We start from the raw sequence: 15,523 nt of genomic DNA, 5'->3' as shown, positions 1-15,523 counted from the left end.
CCTCATATCCAATACTATTTTTTTAAGATTACTTATAATGCAAAAGAAGAGAAATGATCTCTATTCCCAGGAAGGTTCATTGAGCAACCAAATCCTCCTGGGAAAATGAACATACAATACCCAGTTCATATGACTTTAGAAAGATTAACTTGCATAATGTAAGGTTCCCAGCCCAGTGTAAAAAAATTACCTTCAATTCGAAAAAAGCTGTTTGCTTCACAAAGAGAATATAAATTCATCCACAAATAGATGATGACATGAATACTATATGACAACTTACCCAGGATAAAAAGTCAGGGCAAAACAACCATTGACAACTAACCAAGGGAAGAAGAAAAAAGAAAGTCATGTACCAACAATGTATGGGTAATATTTACACACCAAATACACATAAAATTTTATTGGCAATTGACATATGGCTGATTCCTATTTGAGTTAAAACCTACACAGTCGTTGGGGTGCCTGTGTGGCTTAGTTGGTTAAGTGTTTGATATTGGCTCAGGTTATGATCTCAGTTTGTGAGTTTAAGCCCTGCATCTGAATCTATGCTAATAGCTCAGAGCCAGGATCCTGCTTTCAGATTCTGTGTTTCCCTCTCTCTGTCTCTCCCCTGCTTGTTCTCTCTCTCTCTCTCTCTCTTTCTCATAAATAAATAAATAAACAGATAGATAGATAATTTTTAAAAACTCCTACACTGTCTTCAAATGTACTCAGTTGAAAATTGTTATTCAAAAATATAAAATATATAAAATATAGATGAAGAAACACAATTAGTAATTAATGTTGTGGTTACTCTCATTAAAAAGGAAGGATTGTAGGAAGGATAAGAACCATATGATCCTCTCAATAGATGCAGAAAAAGCATTTCACAAAATACAGCATCTTGATAAAAATCTTCCAGATAGTAGGGATAAAAGGAACATACTTCAACATCATAGAGGCCATATATGAAAGACCCACAGCTAATATCATCAAAGGGGAAAATCTGACAGCTTTCCCCCGAAAGTCAGGGAACATAACAGGGATGTCCACTCTCACCACTGTTGTTCAACATAGTACTGGAAGTCCTAGGCTCAGCAATAGGACAACAAAAATAAATAAAAGGCATCCAAATAGGCAAGGAAGAAGTGCAACTTTCACTCTTTCTAATTGATACTCTATGTAGAAAACCTAAAAGACTCCACCAAAAAATTGCTAGAACACATAGATGAATTCAGCAAAATTGCAAGATATAAAATCAAAACACAGAAATTGTTTGCCTTACTATACACAATAATGAAGTAGCAGAAAGAGAAATCAAGGAATCGATTCCATTTACAATTGCACCAAAGATACCTAGGAATAAACCATAAGATACCTAGGAATAAACTTACCTAAAGAGGGAAAAGAATGGTACTCTGAAAAATAGAGAACACTTATGAAAGGAACTGAAGAGGACACAAAGAAATGGAAAAACATTTCATCCTCATGGATTGGAAGAACAAATATTGTTCAAATGTGTATATTATGCAAAACAATCTACACATTCAAAGCAATTCCTATCAAAATAACACCAAAATTTTTCTCAGAGCTAGAAAAAACATTCTAAATTTGTATGGAACCAAAAAAAAAAAAAAATCCAAATAGCCAAATACTGTAGAAACAGAAAAGCAAAGTTCAAGCTGTGTTACCAAGCTGTAATCAACAAGACAGTATGGTGCTGGCACAAAAACAGACAAGTAGATCAATGGAACAGAATAGAAAACTCAGAAATGGATCCACAACTATATGGTCAAGAAATCTTTGACAAAGCAGGAAAGACTATTCAATGGAAAAAAGACAGTCTCTTCAACCAATGGTACTGGGAAAACTGGACAGTGACATGCACAGAAATAAAACTGGACCACCTTGGGGTGCCTGGGTGGCTCAGTCAGTTGGGTATATGACTCTGGATATCAGCTCAGATCATGATCTCATGGTTTGTGGCTTGTAGCCTGTGGGGGATAAGCTTAGGAATCCTCCAGGCTTACACCAATGGGTTAACAAGGCATAAAGAAATACAAAGCCATAAAATGCTCACACTCGAATTTGGGTAAATCAGATTGGCACCCCAAGAATAGGGGGTGCAAAGACACCCCGAGAATAGGGAGGTGCAAAGGTGCCAGGATTAGGATGGTGCAAAGGTACCCCAAAATAGAGAGGGGAGCAGAGCCCCCAAAATAGGGAGAGGAAAAGGCCTAAAATAGAAATGGTGCAAAGGTGCTCAATACATAGGTATATGAAATAAACAAGATTAGTTGTTCAGGGTGGACACACCCCCAATTTAGCCATATAGCAGAAAAGCTGTTTTCACAGGAGAATAGGACCGGGTTAGGTAAATTGGTGAATTAGACTATGGACTGCTGCACTACAGGCAAAGTAGCCCAGAGTAGAGATGGTTAATAAAAGAAAAGGTGCCCTATTAACCCTGAGGTTATTCCCATCTGCCTTATCCCCCAGGTTAGCTGAGATAAACAGGCACGGCACCTCCTGTCTGCCATTAACAACCATCTGCCCATCTGGCCGGCACCAGGATTTTGTGTTATATTGACCCAAACCCCAAACACCATATCTTCAACCCCCCCCCTTCTCTCATGTCCCTAAGTTAATGTTCACAGTTTCTTTGTTTCTTTGTACACACCCATCACATTTGTAAGCCTTCTGATCTGAATAAATATGGGGCAAGGACCCTTATTCGGGGCTCTTGTCTTTTCCTGGACATTAGCCATCTCTCGCTTTAATCCTGTGTCTTCTCTTTTGCTGGCTAAAAGAGAACTTAGACTCAGAGTCTATGACACTAGCCCTGTGTCAGGCTCTGTGTTGATGGTATGGATCCCACTTGAGATTGTCTGTTAGAGTCGAAGTCCTAACCTGTACATCATTTGGTATTAAAAATGGATTCAAGAGAATTTACTAAGAAATGCTGACATACTGTATATACACAGTGTTCTTTTAATATATCCCATTATATAGAGAACCAGAGGTAATGCATTTATAAAGCAAGGACATTTGTTCTGATATAGACACATCACAAATGTCGCATACCCAAGACTTTATGCATTTGGTCTTCACCTAAAAATATATACATAAGGAAAAATTCATGTCAAAACAATTGTTCCATATTAAAGGCACAGAGTAAAATTTAGAAATTTGCTATCATGAACACACACACACACATTTAGTTGACTTTTATAATTTAAGGTTTATTTATGTATTTTGAGAGAGACAGAGACAGTGCAAGTTGGGGAGGGGTTGAAAGGGAGAGAGAGAATCCCAAGCAGGCTCTGTGCTGCCAGTGCAGAGCCCAATTAGGGCTCAAATGCTCAATACTGTGAGATCATGACCTGAGCTGAAACCAAGACTCAGACTCTTAACTGACTGAGCCACCCAGGAGCCACACAAAAGGTTTAAAAAGATTGAGCATATCAAAAAGTTAGCTTTAAAAACTATGATGGAAAATGTGAAATGTCTCTTGACAATGGTGCTTTCATTTTGCAGTGAGAGAAATACAGCATCTAGCTGGGAAGGACTCTTTTGGTAAATAACTTAGCATGTGATGACACCAGAGATATTTCTTAATTACTTGGTTAGTGTTTTATCATAAATTCATTTTCCTGAAGACCAGTCCTCTTCTGTTTATAACCGTTTTCAGAATCTGAGAGGGTTTCTTCTGTGCTTATATTGTTTAAATTGTTTCTTGGCTAGCAATGGGGAACTGTTTCTGATCTAACTCCCCATATGTGAGGCTGCATGTTACACAACAGGCTAGTGTTCAGTAAGGACTGTAATAAAGGATGATCATTTTCCTTTGTAATACTGCATGGCCACAATACACTTTACAGTCAGGAAAAACACAGATTGCAGGTTTGTGGCAGAGATGTCTCTTCCTCTTAGAAATTCAAAATTCTTCACAGTGTTGCCATTGTAAATGCTTGATGTATTCTGTAGATGAGATTCTGAATGAATCCAAAGACAAAGGACATTAGCTCTTCTCATTAGACAATGGGAGAGTCAACACCATCCAGGAGCCATCCTAGAGGGAATACCATTCACAACACAAATAGTGTAGTTGCTCTCTCAGGGGAATCATAGAAGAATCATCCACTTAACCTTCAGAGCACTTTGGCAGGCTAAGTCCAGAGAAAACCAAGATACAAAATACAACCAACCATCTTCAGGGCGACATGTGCAGAAGGAAGATCACTCTAAGTATCACATTCATTCACAGCTCAAATCCATCAGGTAGTGCTGAGCATTAAAACCCACTAGGAATAAAACAAACAAGCAAACAAACAAATAAAAACATTATAACAGGAAAAACGATGGAGAACCACCTTCCAACAATGTGGTGGGAATCATGTTTAACATACATGGAGGATATATTTGCAAGTATCTAAATAAATTCAAAATTGTACTAAGGATGATTTCAATGCTCAAGTGGCCTAAATGAGGACCCTTGAAATACTTAATCTGTGTACTTATGTACCACCTCCTTAGAGCCATCTAATCAGTTAGACAAATCTAGTGGGATACATATTTTGACTGCTACTTAGAAGATTTTAAAGAAAACACTGACAAGATAGTATCTACACAGGTAATGAATAAGGAACCTCCTGAAATAGTGACAGAAACTGAACTCAAAAATAACAACTCCTCTAGAAGGACTTCGTACTGCTCCAGCATCTTTTTATTCTTGAAATGGGATGCCAGGAAATAAGGTATTAAAGTCAAATTCTCTGTCAGAGAACAAGAATTCTTGTTGCCTTAAAAGTCCTTCTAACTGGACTAGGAATCAAATTGACATAAGACAGATTGACAGGAGAAAATAAAATTTCATAGGTGTATGTACAAGAAATCCACACAAACATGGAAATTCCAAAGACTGTCTAGCAAGATAAGGTCCAAATATCATGGTGAACTAAGGAAAAAGGGGTAGGGCCTGGGGCTTCAGAAGAAAGCAATGCACTTCACAGGGCAATAAGAAGACAACATACTTGGTAATTAGATGTTTGTTCTACCTTATAGGTGAGTCAGTAGATAACTTTGGCTCTGTTAATAACTCTTTTTCTGGGAAGACTCTCCACCCCCAATTTAGACTCTTCTGTGTGGTGAAGGAAGGGGGGAAACGTGCTATTGAACCTGCAGGTTCTCAAATACCGTCATCTCAAATCATGTATAGGACAAAGTGGCCATTCTGGGTGTGAGAGAGCTGGAAAGGTTGTCCTTAACCCCTTCCTTTCCACCATATGAGACTTCCTTGGGAGCTTCACATATTAAATGTTGACTTGATAGACCTTTTCATGTCATTGACCCAGCATTTTAGTACTGATGATAGATCAGTTTAGTCAAACTCGTTTTAGGAGGCCATGATGCAGGTATATTTTCAAAGTTAGCCCTATGGTTCAAGTAATATTATTAAATGAGGCCTTTGTATGAAAACAAAAGAAGACAACTATGCTTAATGATTAAATCAACTGTTAAGCCAGTTTCTGACTTCTTAGGGCAGCCAGTGGCACAGACATCTAGATGTCAGACCTGAATCATCTTTAGATGCAGTGAGGGCAGGTAGGGGCAACCTGACAGACCTTCCTGGCTTATACTTCAAATGCCCCTGGTAATGTTTTTAGTGGCCTATACAGGCACAGCATTAAGATTGTCTATACATGAGCTATTATGATGATTTATTTACATCAAATCACTTACATTAAGTTTTTAGAGCTTCAGGGGGAAAAAAAGGCAGTTTTAGTTCTTACATGACACCAAATCAGAAAGGTAGGAGAAAAGTCAGATTGTTACTTTGGGGGCAGGGGCGCATGGGTGACAGTCCGTTAAGTGTGGGACTCTTGGTTTTGGCTTAGGTCATCATCCCACAGTTCTTAGGATTGAGCCCAGCTTTGGGCTTTCCCCTAACAATGGGGATCTTGCTTGGGATTCTCCCTTGCCCTCTGTTTCTCCCCCTCCCTCACTTGTGCTCTCTCTCTCTCTCTCTCTCTCTCTCTAAAAATCAATGAACATTTAATAAAAATGTTACTCTCCAGAGTTCTAGCCAGGCATTAGAGAAACCAGGATCTGGTCCAGTTTATGATGATTAGTATTAAAATCCAGTATCTACAAATCTGTTATTGAAACATTTTTCTCTATAAACACTCACATTTTTACCAAGCAGAGCCAAATTAACACTAATTTAATTGTAAAGTGTGTTTTGAGAACAAAAAAAAAAAAACAAAAACAAAACCTGACTTGCTTATTTTCATGAGTGCAACAAGAATACAGTTTTGATCAATAGACTCTTTAAAACCAAAAATTCCAGGGGCGCCTGGGTGGCTTGGTCAGTTAAGCGTCCGACTTTGGCTCAGGTCATGATCTCACGGTCCGTGAGTTCGAGCCCCGCGTCGGGCTCTGTGCTGACAGCTCAGAGCCTGGAGCCTGTTTCAGATTCTGTGTCTCCCTCTCTCTCTGACCCTCCCCTGTTCATGCTCTGTCTCTCTCTGTCTCAAAAATAAATAAACGTTAAAAAAATTTTTTTAAACCAAAAATTCCAGCTTTCCTGGAATTTTTCATAAGGAATCACTAGATTGAACTTTTAATAACCTCTCAAGGGCAGAAGCCAAGCCAAATGCTTGCCACAAGACTTTGTCTGCAATACCCATAGATTTGGGTGAATTCCTCTATATTTGAGGTCCCCAAAATGTCCCAGGGTTATTGCAGCTAGTGTGAAATGAAATTCTTTATTCACCTGGTAAGGCTTCTGGGAACTCTGTAAGCAAAGTATCATGGTCATACTTTCAAGGGGGCTTTATTGGCTCCATAACATCCATCTCAGATTCTTATAGCTGTCTCCTCATATCTGAGTCTATTCAGGTCTTTCTCAGCTGTTACATTCTAGCCAAAGCCTTGGTTATAGAACAGTGTTCCCAATTGTGTCTTGTCATAACAAGAACAGATTCTTATTGAAATTATGCAAATGCATATATTGGCATGTTTGAATACCCATTGGCTTTACATCTCTCTCATCTCAGCTAAGCAGCTAGCGAGGACACTCTCATCACAACACAGGCTCAGAAGAATTTTTGTGATGCTTATGTAGCTGGAAAAAAATGAAGGAAAATAGAACTGGAGATATGGAGATAACTAGGAAATAAAACAAGTAGAAGTTATTTTTCCTTATTATTTTTTTAATGTTTATTTATTTTTGAGAGAGACAGAGAGTGAGTGGGGGTGGGACAGAGAAACAGAGGGGGACAGAATCTGAAGCAGGTTACAGGCTCTGAGCTGTCAGCACAGCTGACTTAAATCCACAAACTGTGAAATCATGACCCAAGCTGAAGTCGGATGCTTAACTGACTGAGCCACTCAGGCACCTCAGAAGTTATTTTTTTATATACATTCTCAGTTGTGCAACCTGAGACAGGTGTCTTCCTCCACATGTAGAATTAATTATGCTAATTCTTTACCTTGCATATTTTCTATGTCTTACCTGGGGCTACAATATCACTCTTACTGGAATTTGTTTCTCCTACTTATGAGGTATCTATTACACACCCAGCACTAGAATATGTGCATGTTCACTTCATACAAACATCAAATGAAGCCTCCCCCTTATGACTGGGGGCACATAACCTGTATTACCTGCCATGGTGGAATGCTTTAGAGTCCCTGGCTAAGTCAAGATTGGGCAATTCAAACTAAAACAGGTTTAGGTAAGCTCTGTGCCTTCTTTAAGGGACACATGGGAGAAAGCATTTGGAGAAAGGAGACCTTGTTGCTCACAAGAGAGGATTGAAGATGTCTTTTCAGAAGTTACATTATCTTGTGATTCTGCAGGGGGTTGTCTAGGGAATACACTAGTGGGAGGGTTTGGTGTCATTCAAGGTTCTGCAAAACTCCTGGCTAGGAGCCACCTGGGTGGCTCAGTAGGTTAAGCATCTGACTCTTGATATCATAGTTCATGGGTTCGAGCTCTGTGTTGGGCTGTATGCTGATAGCAGAAGCTGCTTAGGATTCTCTCCCACCTATTTCACCCCTCCCTCACTTGTGCTCTCTCTCTCTCTCTCTCTCTCAAAATAAATTAATAAACTTAAAAAAAGAGAAAAACTACTGGTTATGCAAAACGAATGCCAAATAGCAGTATCACTGAATACTTTAGCTAAAAGTTCAACAGTACCCCTATAAGAATCTGTAATGTATCCACAATAATATCACAGTATTCACAAAGAGGAGAAAATGGTACAATGGATAAGCAAAGGGAAAAATAATGACACATTATGTAAATCCTAAGGCCGCCGAGAAAATGGATTACTAGGCATGTGCTAGCATTGCATTACCAAGTAAGGGATAGATTCCATCAGTTACCTACAACCTTAGAGAAAAGCAGATAGGTTAACATTGCTGGTGGGATAACACTTCATTCATTACACATCCATGTTAACACATTAAAAATCATTATGTTGTATTACTTAAAATGTATTAACACATAAATGAATTATGCATTTCAAATCCAGTCTACTCAACAAGTCCTTGTTCACAATACAGAATACAAGTGTTAAAAAAAGCATTCATGTGTTGACTTAATGATGTGGGAGTAGTGATTTCCATAAATTTCAGGCCTGAGGTAATTCGTGAGAGATGTGGATGTATAATTGTATGCCATTTGGGGGAAGAGTTAGCTAGGCTCTGGCTGCCATCTGTGAAGATGTCTTCATTGCAGCCACATCAACTCATTTACTCTATTGCTGTTATAAAGATCTATCAGTTCACTGGACTGCCACCTCTTTTGCCTTTAAGACCATTGAATAAAACATTTTATTTCTAATATTCAGGCAGTTATTTAGTATTAATAAATGGAGAAGAATGGTGTTCTGAACACCTATTTCATGATAACTTATATCAATGTTAAAACCACAAGAGCATCTCCATTTAGATTTTCTTCATAGATTGTATATCACATTGTCCTTTATCTTCTGTGGAAAATTAGACATGCCTGAGTCCTGCCTAATGAAGGAGGGCATCTCATATTTTGTTTACAGCAACAATCAGCCACATGGTTTCACACACCCACCGGGAATAAATGAATATTCTGAAGTGATCTGAGAGTAGAAATACATTAATATTTGTTAGTCACAAATCCCAAATAGGGTCAATGTAAAAAAAAAAAAAAACCACATATTGAAATTAAATATACCTACGCAAAAATCCATCCACTAAATCTTTTGAAACATAATAGCATATCTGTTTTCTAAATGTTTAACTTTGTATGATTCCTTATAAGTATTTTGATAAAATGTCTGAAAAGAGTGACTGGTGTACTGCTTTCTACCTTATTTCTGTAACATTTATTGACATTTGGTGTTCAATTAAATATTTCTATAAGTATGTCTTTCCAGTTTGTTTCTTTTATGCACTGTCTGGTGTTTGCTAAATTGTATATTTAAAATTAAATTAAGGTTTTTCCTCATTCATTACGCTTCTAGGGTTTGCATCTAGTGTGTATTTTGTTAAATTGAGCAATGACTAAACTCCAGGTAAAGGCGTGGCCACTTTACATTTCACACTTTGGCTCCTGTGTGATAATTAGAATGTTGAGTAAGTTTGTGACTTGCAGGAAGGGCTTGCACATTCTTTACATTTGTATGGTTACTGTCCAATAGGAATTTTCTGACTTGGAGTAAGGGTTGTTTAGTCCCTAAACATTTTCCCACATTCTTTAAATTGGTAAGGTTTGCTCCAGCACGAATTCTGTGATAATGAGTACAGGTTGAACCGTGATTAAAGGCCTGGTCACATTCCTTGCATTTGTAAGGTTTCTCTCCACTGTGCATTCTGTGATGGTGAGTAAGTGTTGAGAGGTGGCTAAAGGCCTCCCCACATTCCTTACATTGGTAAGGTTTTTCTCCAGTATGGATGCTGTGATGTCTAGGAAGGTAAGAGTGACTGCTAAAGGCCTTGCCACATTGTTGACATTTGTCAGGTCTCTCTCTAATATGGATTTTCCCATGTCTATTTAGTGATAAGCAGTCCTTAAAGCTTTTACCACATTCTTCACATTTGTATGATTTCTCTCCAGCATGCATTTGCTGATGCTGAGATAGTGCCAAGTGCCAATGAAAGACTATGCCACATTCCTTATAAGTGTACCTTTTCTCTCCAGTACCAATTGTCTCGTGTGTATTTAGTCTTGGTGACTGACTGAACACGCTTCCAGATTTATAACATGTGTATGGGTTTTTCCCCTCACAAATCGTCTGATGATCACCAACACTGGAGGACTCCTTCAGATCTTTCCCACATGCATTATATTTATAAGGATTCTCTCCCATATTTGTACTCTTTAGTATAACAAGTTTTGAGCTTTGATAGAAGATTTCCCTACATTCATTACATTCATAATGTTTCTCTGGAAAATGTGTTCATATGTTTGTTAACATTTGAGCCCTGGTTAAATTTTATCTCAGATTCACTGCAATGAGCAATTCTATTTCCATTAAACATACTCTGGTAATTTTGTTGGGTCAACTTCTTTGTGATGTATTCCTCAAACTGATACCCCTTTGGGTCAACTTCTTTGAGATGTATTCTTCAAACTGATACCACTTAACACTTTCTTCTTCATTTCTAAATCTCTGATTTTTCAGAAATATTTGACTGAAAGGTCAATGTAATCTTATTTTCAAACTGGTTCAAATGCTTATTTTCAACATGGATGAGTAACATTCCAGGTTTTCCAAATTTTCTTTAGACAAATATTTATGTTTGAATATTTGATTTGAGTTTTTGGTTACTGAAACACACTGCTTTACAGAAGTAGCTGACTTAAAAGGGGAGGTTTTGCAAAAACCTTTATATCCTTTACCATTTGGGGCAGTGAGACTCTTCTTATGGACAGTTGTCTCTGTTTGGATAGGTTCATCAGGATATGTTTGATGCCCTTCACTCTCCCCAATATTGGCCCAGTCTATCATTAAATGCAAATTCTCAAAGGTACTATATGTATATGTATCCACTGACACTTATTAGATAAAAGGTTCTAAGCATGGTTTTACAGGAAGCTCTGGGTGCCATGTGAAGATACAGCTGAAAGATATCAAATAACAGGAAAGTAAAATCATTCCACTTACTACTCTCAGATGAATATAATGACAACTTCTATTATACAACCTTAAAATCAATCAGGAAATGTCAGCAAGGAGGCACCTGGGTTACTCAGTCGGTTAAGTGTCTGACTTCGGCTCAGATCATAATCTCAGGGTTTGTGAGTTCGAGCCTCACATCTGGCTCTGTGCTGACAGCTCAGAGCCTGGAGCTTGCTTCAGATTCTGTGTCTCCCTCTCCTCCATGGACACATAAACTTGCACGTAATGAACTGACCATATATCCTAACAGATAATTCTGTAGCATTGCCATCCTAAAGCACAAATCATTTTCCTCTACCTCGAATAATCAGGAAAAGTACCATACGAGCCCAAAATTAACACAGAAGGAAACTTAAAGCCAAAATCAACAAAATAGGATACAGTAAAAATAAGACCATAACAACCATCAGAAGATTTGGCTTTCAAAAAAGATCAACAAAATTGATAGACCTTTAATCATGTCAGAATGAAAGAAAAAAGAGCAACTAAAATCCCAAGTGAAGTGAAAGTAAACACAGTATAACTGATACCATTGAAATAAAAATAATTATAAGAAGTGACAATGGATAATTATATGCCCACAAATTGATACCAATAGATAAGTATAAATTCCAAAGAAAGGTATAACCTACCTGAACTATATCACGAAGAAATTTTTTAAAAAGTCACTACTGCTGAATACTGTGTAAATTGACAGAATAATAAAAGAAAACTGAACAAGTAAAAGTCCTAAGTCTGATGAATTCACTGGATAATTCGAACAAACATTTCATGAGAAAGTACTTCAAAAGTCCTCAAGCATTTCCAAGGAATAATGATAAAGGAAAATATCAAAACAGTCTCTGTGGTATCAGCATTACCAGGTTACCAAAGCCAAAGGAATACACTACAAATGAAGGCTACAAACTACTAAAAAAATTAACTTTGTTCACAGATGACATGATATATAGAAAACCCTAAAGAATCCTTATTTTTCTTTTTTCTTTTATTATTTTTGTCATCACTTGTATTGTTTATTTCTGCTAAGTTGACTACTAGACTTTTGATTTTCAAATTTTCTTATACTATAAATGTTTCATTTAAGAAAAACTTTGAAATAAACAACATTATGCCACAAGGAACTAGAAAAGGAAGACATTTAGCTGAAATTTAGTAGAGGAAGGAAATACCAAACAATATCTGAAATTATTTTACTTAGAAAGAAAAATCAGAAGTAAATTAAATAGAGACCAAACTAAAAAATATCATAACATTGAAAGTAATGCCCAGGTTACTAGAAAAATAACAAAATTGGCAATGCTTTAACTACATATACAATTATATATTTACAAATCAAATCACTTAGAAAAGAAATTCAGTTAATTCCCAAAAATGCACAAGTTACTGAGATTGAATTATGAACCTTAAACCCAAGAATTAAGAAATCTTTTTACACCCATAAGAAGAATGAAAGTTGAACTCAAAATAAAAAAGATCTCTCAGCACAGAAAAGCCCAAGATCACATGCCTTCGTTGGTCAATTCTGACATTTAATAAAAATAATTAAAGACAATCTTTCTCAAAATCCTCCAAATAGCAGAATAGAGGGAACACATTCAAAAATATTCTATGAGACCAGCATCACCCTGACACCAAAGCAGGATAAACACAATACAAGAACAAAAAAGTCTGGTTTGTCTGATGTAAGTATTGCTACTCTGGCTTTGTTTTGATATCCAGTTGCATGACAAATGTTCCTCCATCACTGTCAATCTGTAGATGATAGTATTGTCTAAACTGAGTCTCTTGTAGTCAGCATATAGATTTTTTTTTCAAATCCATTCTGATACTCCTGGATCTGGATGTCTGTTTCCTTCCAGGATTACAAAAGATTTTTACTATTATATCTTGAAATAAATACTCTGTCCCCTTTTCTCTCTCTTCTTCTTCTGGGACTTCTATGATATGAATATTATTACATTTGATAGAGTCTTTGAGTTCCCAAAGTCAATTATTTTGCATAATTCTTCTGTCTTTTGCTTAGATTCATTATTTTTCTTTAGTTTTTCTTTTAGCTTATAAAGTCATTCCTGTTTCTTACAACCTGCTGTTCACTGCATCAAGCCGATTTCCAATCTTTTTTTTTTTTCTTTACTTAAAAAACATAGTTTTTATTTTGAGAGACAGAGAGAGGGAGAAAATCCTCATCAGGCTCCATGAAGTCACTACAAGGCCCAAGTCAGTGCTCTGTCACACAAACTGTGACATCATGACCTGAGCCAAAATCAAAAATTGGGTGCTTGGGAATGCAAGCTGGTGCAGCAACTCTGGAGAACAGTATGGAGGTTCCTCAAAAACTAAAACTAGAACTACACTACGACCCAGTAATTGCACTACTAGGCATTTATCCACAGGATACAGGTGTGCTGTTTCGAAGGGACACATGCACCCCCATGTTTATAGCAGCACTATCAACAATAGCCAAAGTATGGAAAGAGCCCAAATGTCCATTGATGGATGAATAGATAAAGAAGATGTGGTATATATACACAATGGAATATTACTTGGCAGTCAAAAAGGATGAAATCTTTCCATTTGCAACTACGTGGATGGAACTGGAGGGTATTATGCTAAGTGAAATTAGTCAGAGAAAGAAAAATCATATGACTTCACTCATATGAGGACTTTAAGAGACAAAACAGATGAACATAAGGGAAGAGAAACAAAAATAATATAAAAACAGTGAGGGGGACAAAACAGAAGAGACTCATAAATATGGAGAACAAACTGAGGGTCACTGGAGGGATTGTGGGAGGGGGGATGGGCTAAATGGGTAAGGGGCACTGAGGAATCTACTCCCCAAATCATTGTTGCACTATATGTTAATTCTGATGTAAATTTAAAACAATAAAAATAAAATTTAAAAATAAAAAATAAATTAAAAAATGAGAAAATCTTCAATAAACTATCACTTTGGAGAGAAAAAAAAAGTTAGGTGCTTAACTGAGTGACCCAGCCAGGTGTCCCTCAACCTTCTTCATTGCACTATTCATCTCTGTTGGATTTTTTTTTTTTTAACTGTGTCAGCTCTCTGGTAAGGTTCTCACTATTCTTTTCTCAACCCAATGACTATCCTTATGAATATTGCCTTAAGTTCTCCATCAAGCATGTTTCTCATAACTGTTCCCCGTATTTCTCTGGCCATGGCCATATCTTGTTCTTTTATTTTGGATAAATTCTTCCATCTTGGCATTTTGTCTAAGGCTCTACCCTCCTCTGTATATTAGAAAAGACAGTTATGTCTCCTGCTCTGTCTTTTAGGACAGTGGCCTGAAGATGCTCTCCTTGACTGGTACAGACAGTATAGGATCCCTGGCCTGAACATGGTAAGTCATAGCTGGGTGATCTGTTGTCTGCTTGTGAATATAGACCTGGCATCAACTCCAACAAAATTGAGGCACAACAGAACTGTGTGGTCAGATGTAGTATAGGCAGCAGCTTGTGTAGGTCTCCTGGGACAGGGGCAGACCTTGCTGGGACTGAGGCAAGCTTGACAGAAAAGGGCAGTCCCACCAGAGCATGGAGGGGTATGGCTTGGTGTAAGCAAGGCAGACATCTAAAGTCCCTACTGAGCTACTTCCCTCAGGTGTCTCTGTGTTTATGTTGAGGGGCAGGGGAAAGAAGAAGTTCCAGCTAGGTCTTTAGTTCCAAAATACGCATCTCAATGAATGGTGCCTGTCAGTGAAGTGTCCCTACAGTAGTAAATAATTTCCCACCTTGTGTTCCCCAGGCATTCTTCAGATGGCTTTGTCCATGTTGAATGCCCCCAGGTGGTTTGTCTGCCTTCTTTCCAGAAGCAGCACAGTGCCCTTTGGCTGTATCCCAGCCAAGTCTGCTGATCTTTAAAAGTCCAGGCTTTAAGATAGGCTAGCTTCAAGAGCTCACAAAATTCGGTCCTTCTCATTTTCCAAGTCAATGGTTTTGGGGAAATGTTCTCCTTACGCATTCCTGTGTGTGCTTCTGTCTCACATGACCTTCACCTTGACCCAGGCTCCCTGCCCTCTGCAGCGCTGCAATCCTTTTCTCCTTAAATCAGGTCTCTGAACTTTCTACTATCTTCAATGTGGCCTTTTCTCTCCCTTAAGTTGGGGAGTTTGTTCTGTCAGTCTTAGGCCAATTTTTGAGTATTTAGTATGATTTGTCAGTTATCAAGTCATGTTTGTCAGCTGCAAGGAGTCTAGGGTCCTACTGCACTACCATTTTTCTCTCTTCTGAAGAATACCTATATATAAACTTATTAAAACTCACACAAATTTTACATAGTTGGAGAATACAAACCCAACACATAAAAATTAGTTGTGTTTCTACACAACAAAGAACAATTCCCAAAATAAAGA

The 15,523-nt window shown here is 37.6% G+C and overlaps 1 protein-coding gene across 1 annotated transcript; it reads right to left on the bottom strand.

Moving 5' to 3' along the window:
• Positions 1-9,022: 9,022 nt before the first annotated feature.
• Positions 9,023-10,575, bottom strand: LOC125915662 (oocyte zinc finger protein XlCOF15-like). The gene has a single exon (XM_049621600.1). The coding sequence runs from the start codon at positions 10,332-10,334 to the stop codon at positions 9,564-9,566; it is 771 nt and encodes a 256-aa protein (XP_049477557.1). The 5' UTR covers positions 10,335-10,575; the 3' UTR covers positions 9,023-9,563.
• Between the last annotated feature and the right edge of the window lie 4,948 nt (positions 10,576-15,523).

Source organism: Panthera uncia, assembly GCF_023721935.1.
Source record: "Panthera uncia isolate 11264 chromosome E2 unlocalized genomic scaffold, Puncia_PCG_1.0 HiC_scaffold_19, whole genome shotgun sequence".
Taxonomy (NCBI): domain Eukaryota; kingdom Metazoa; phylum Chordata; class Mammalia; order Carnivora; family Felidae; genus Panthera; species Panthera uncia.
This window is presented reverse-complemented; position numbering and strand designations above follow the sequence as displayed.

Excerpts from the sequence above, each read along its gene's own strand:
- LOC125915662 (XM_049621600.1), bottom strand. The coding sequence starts at position 10,334 with ATGGGAGAGAATCCTTATAAATATAATGCATGTGGGAAAGATCTGAAG.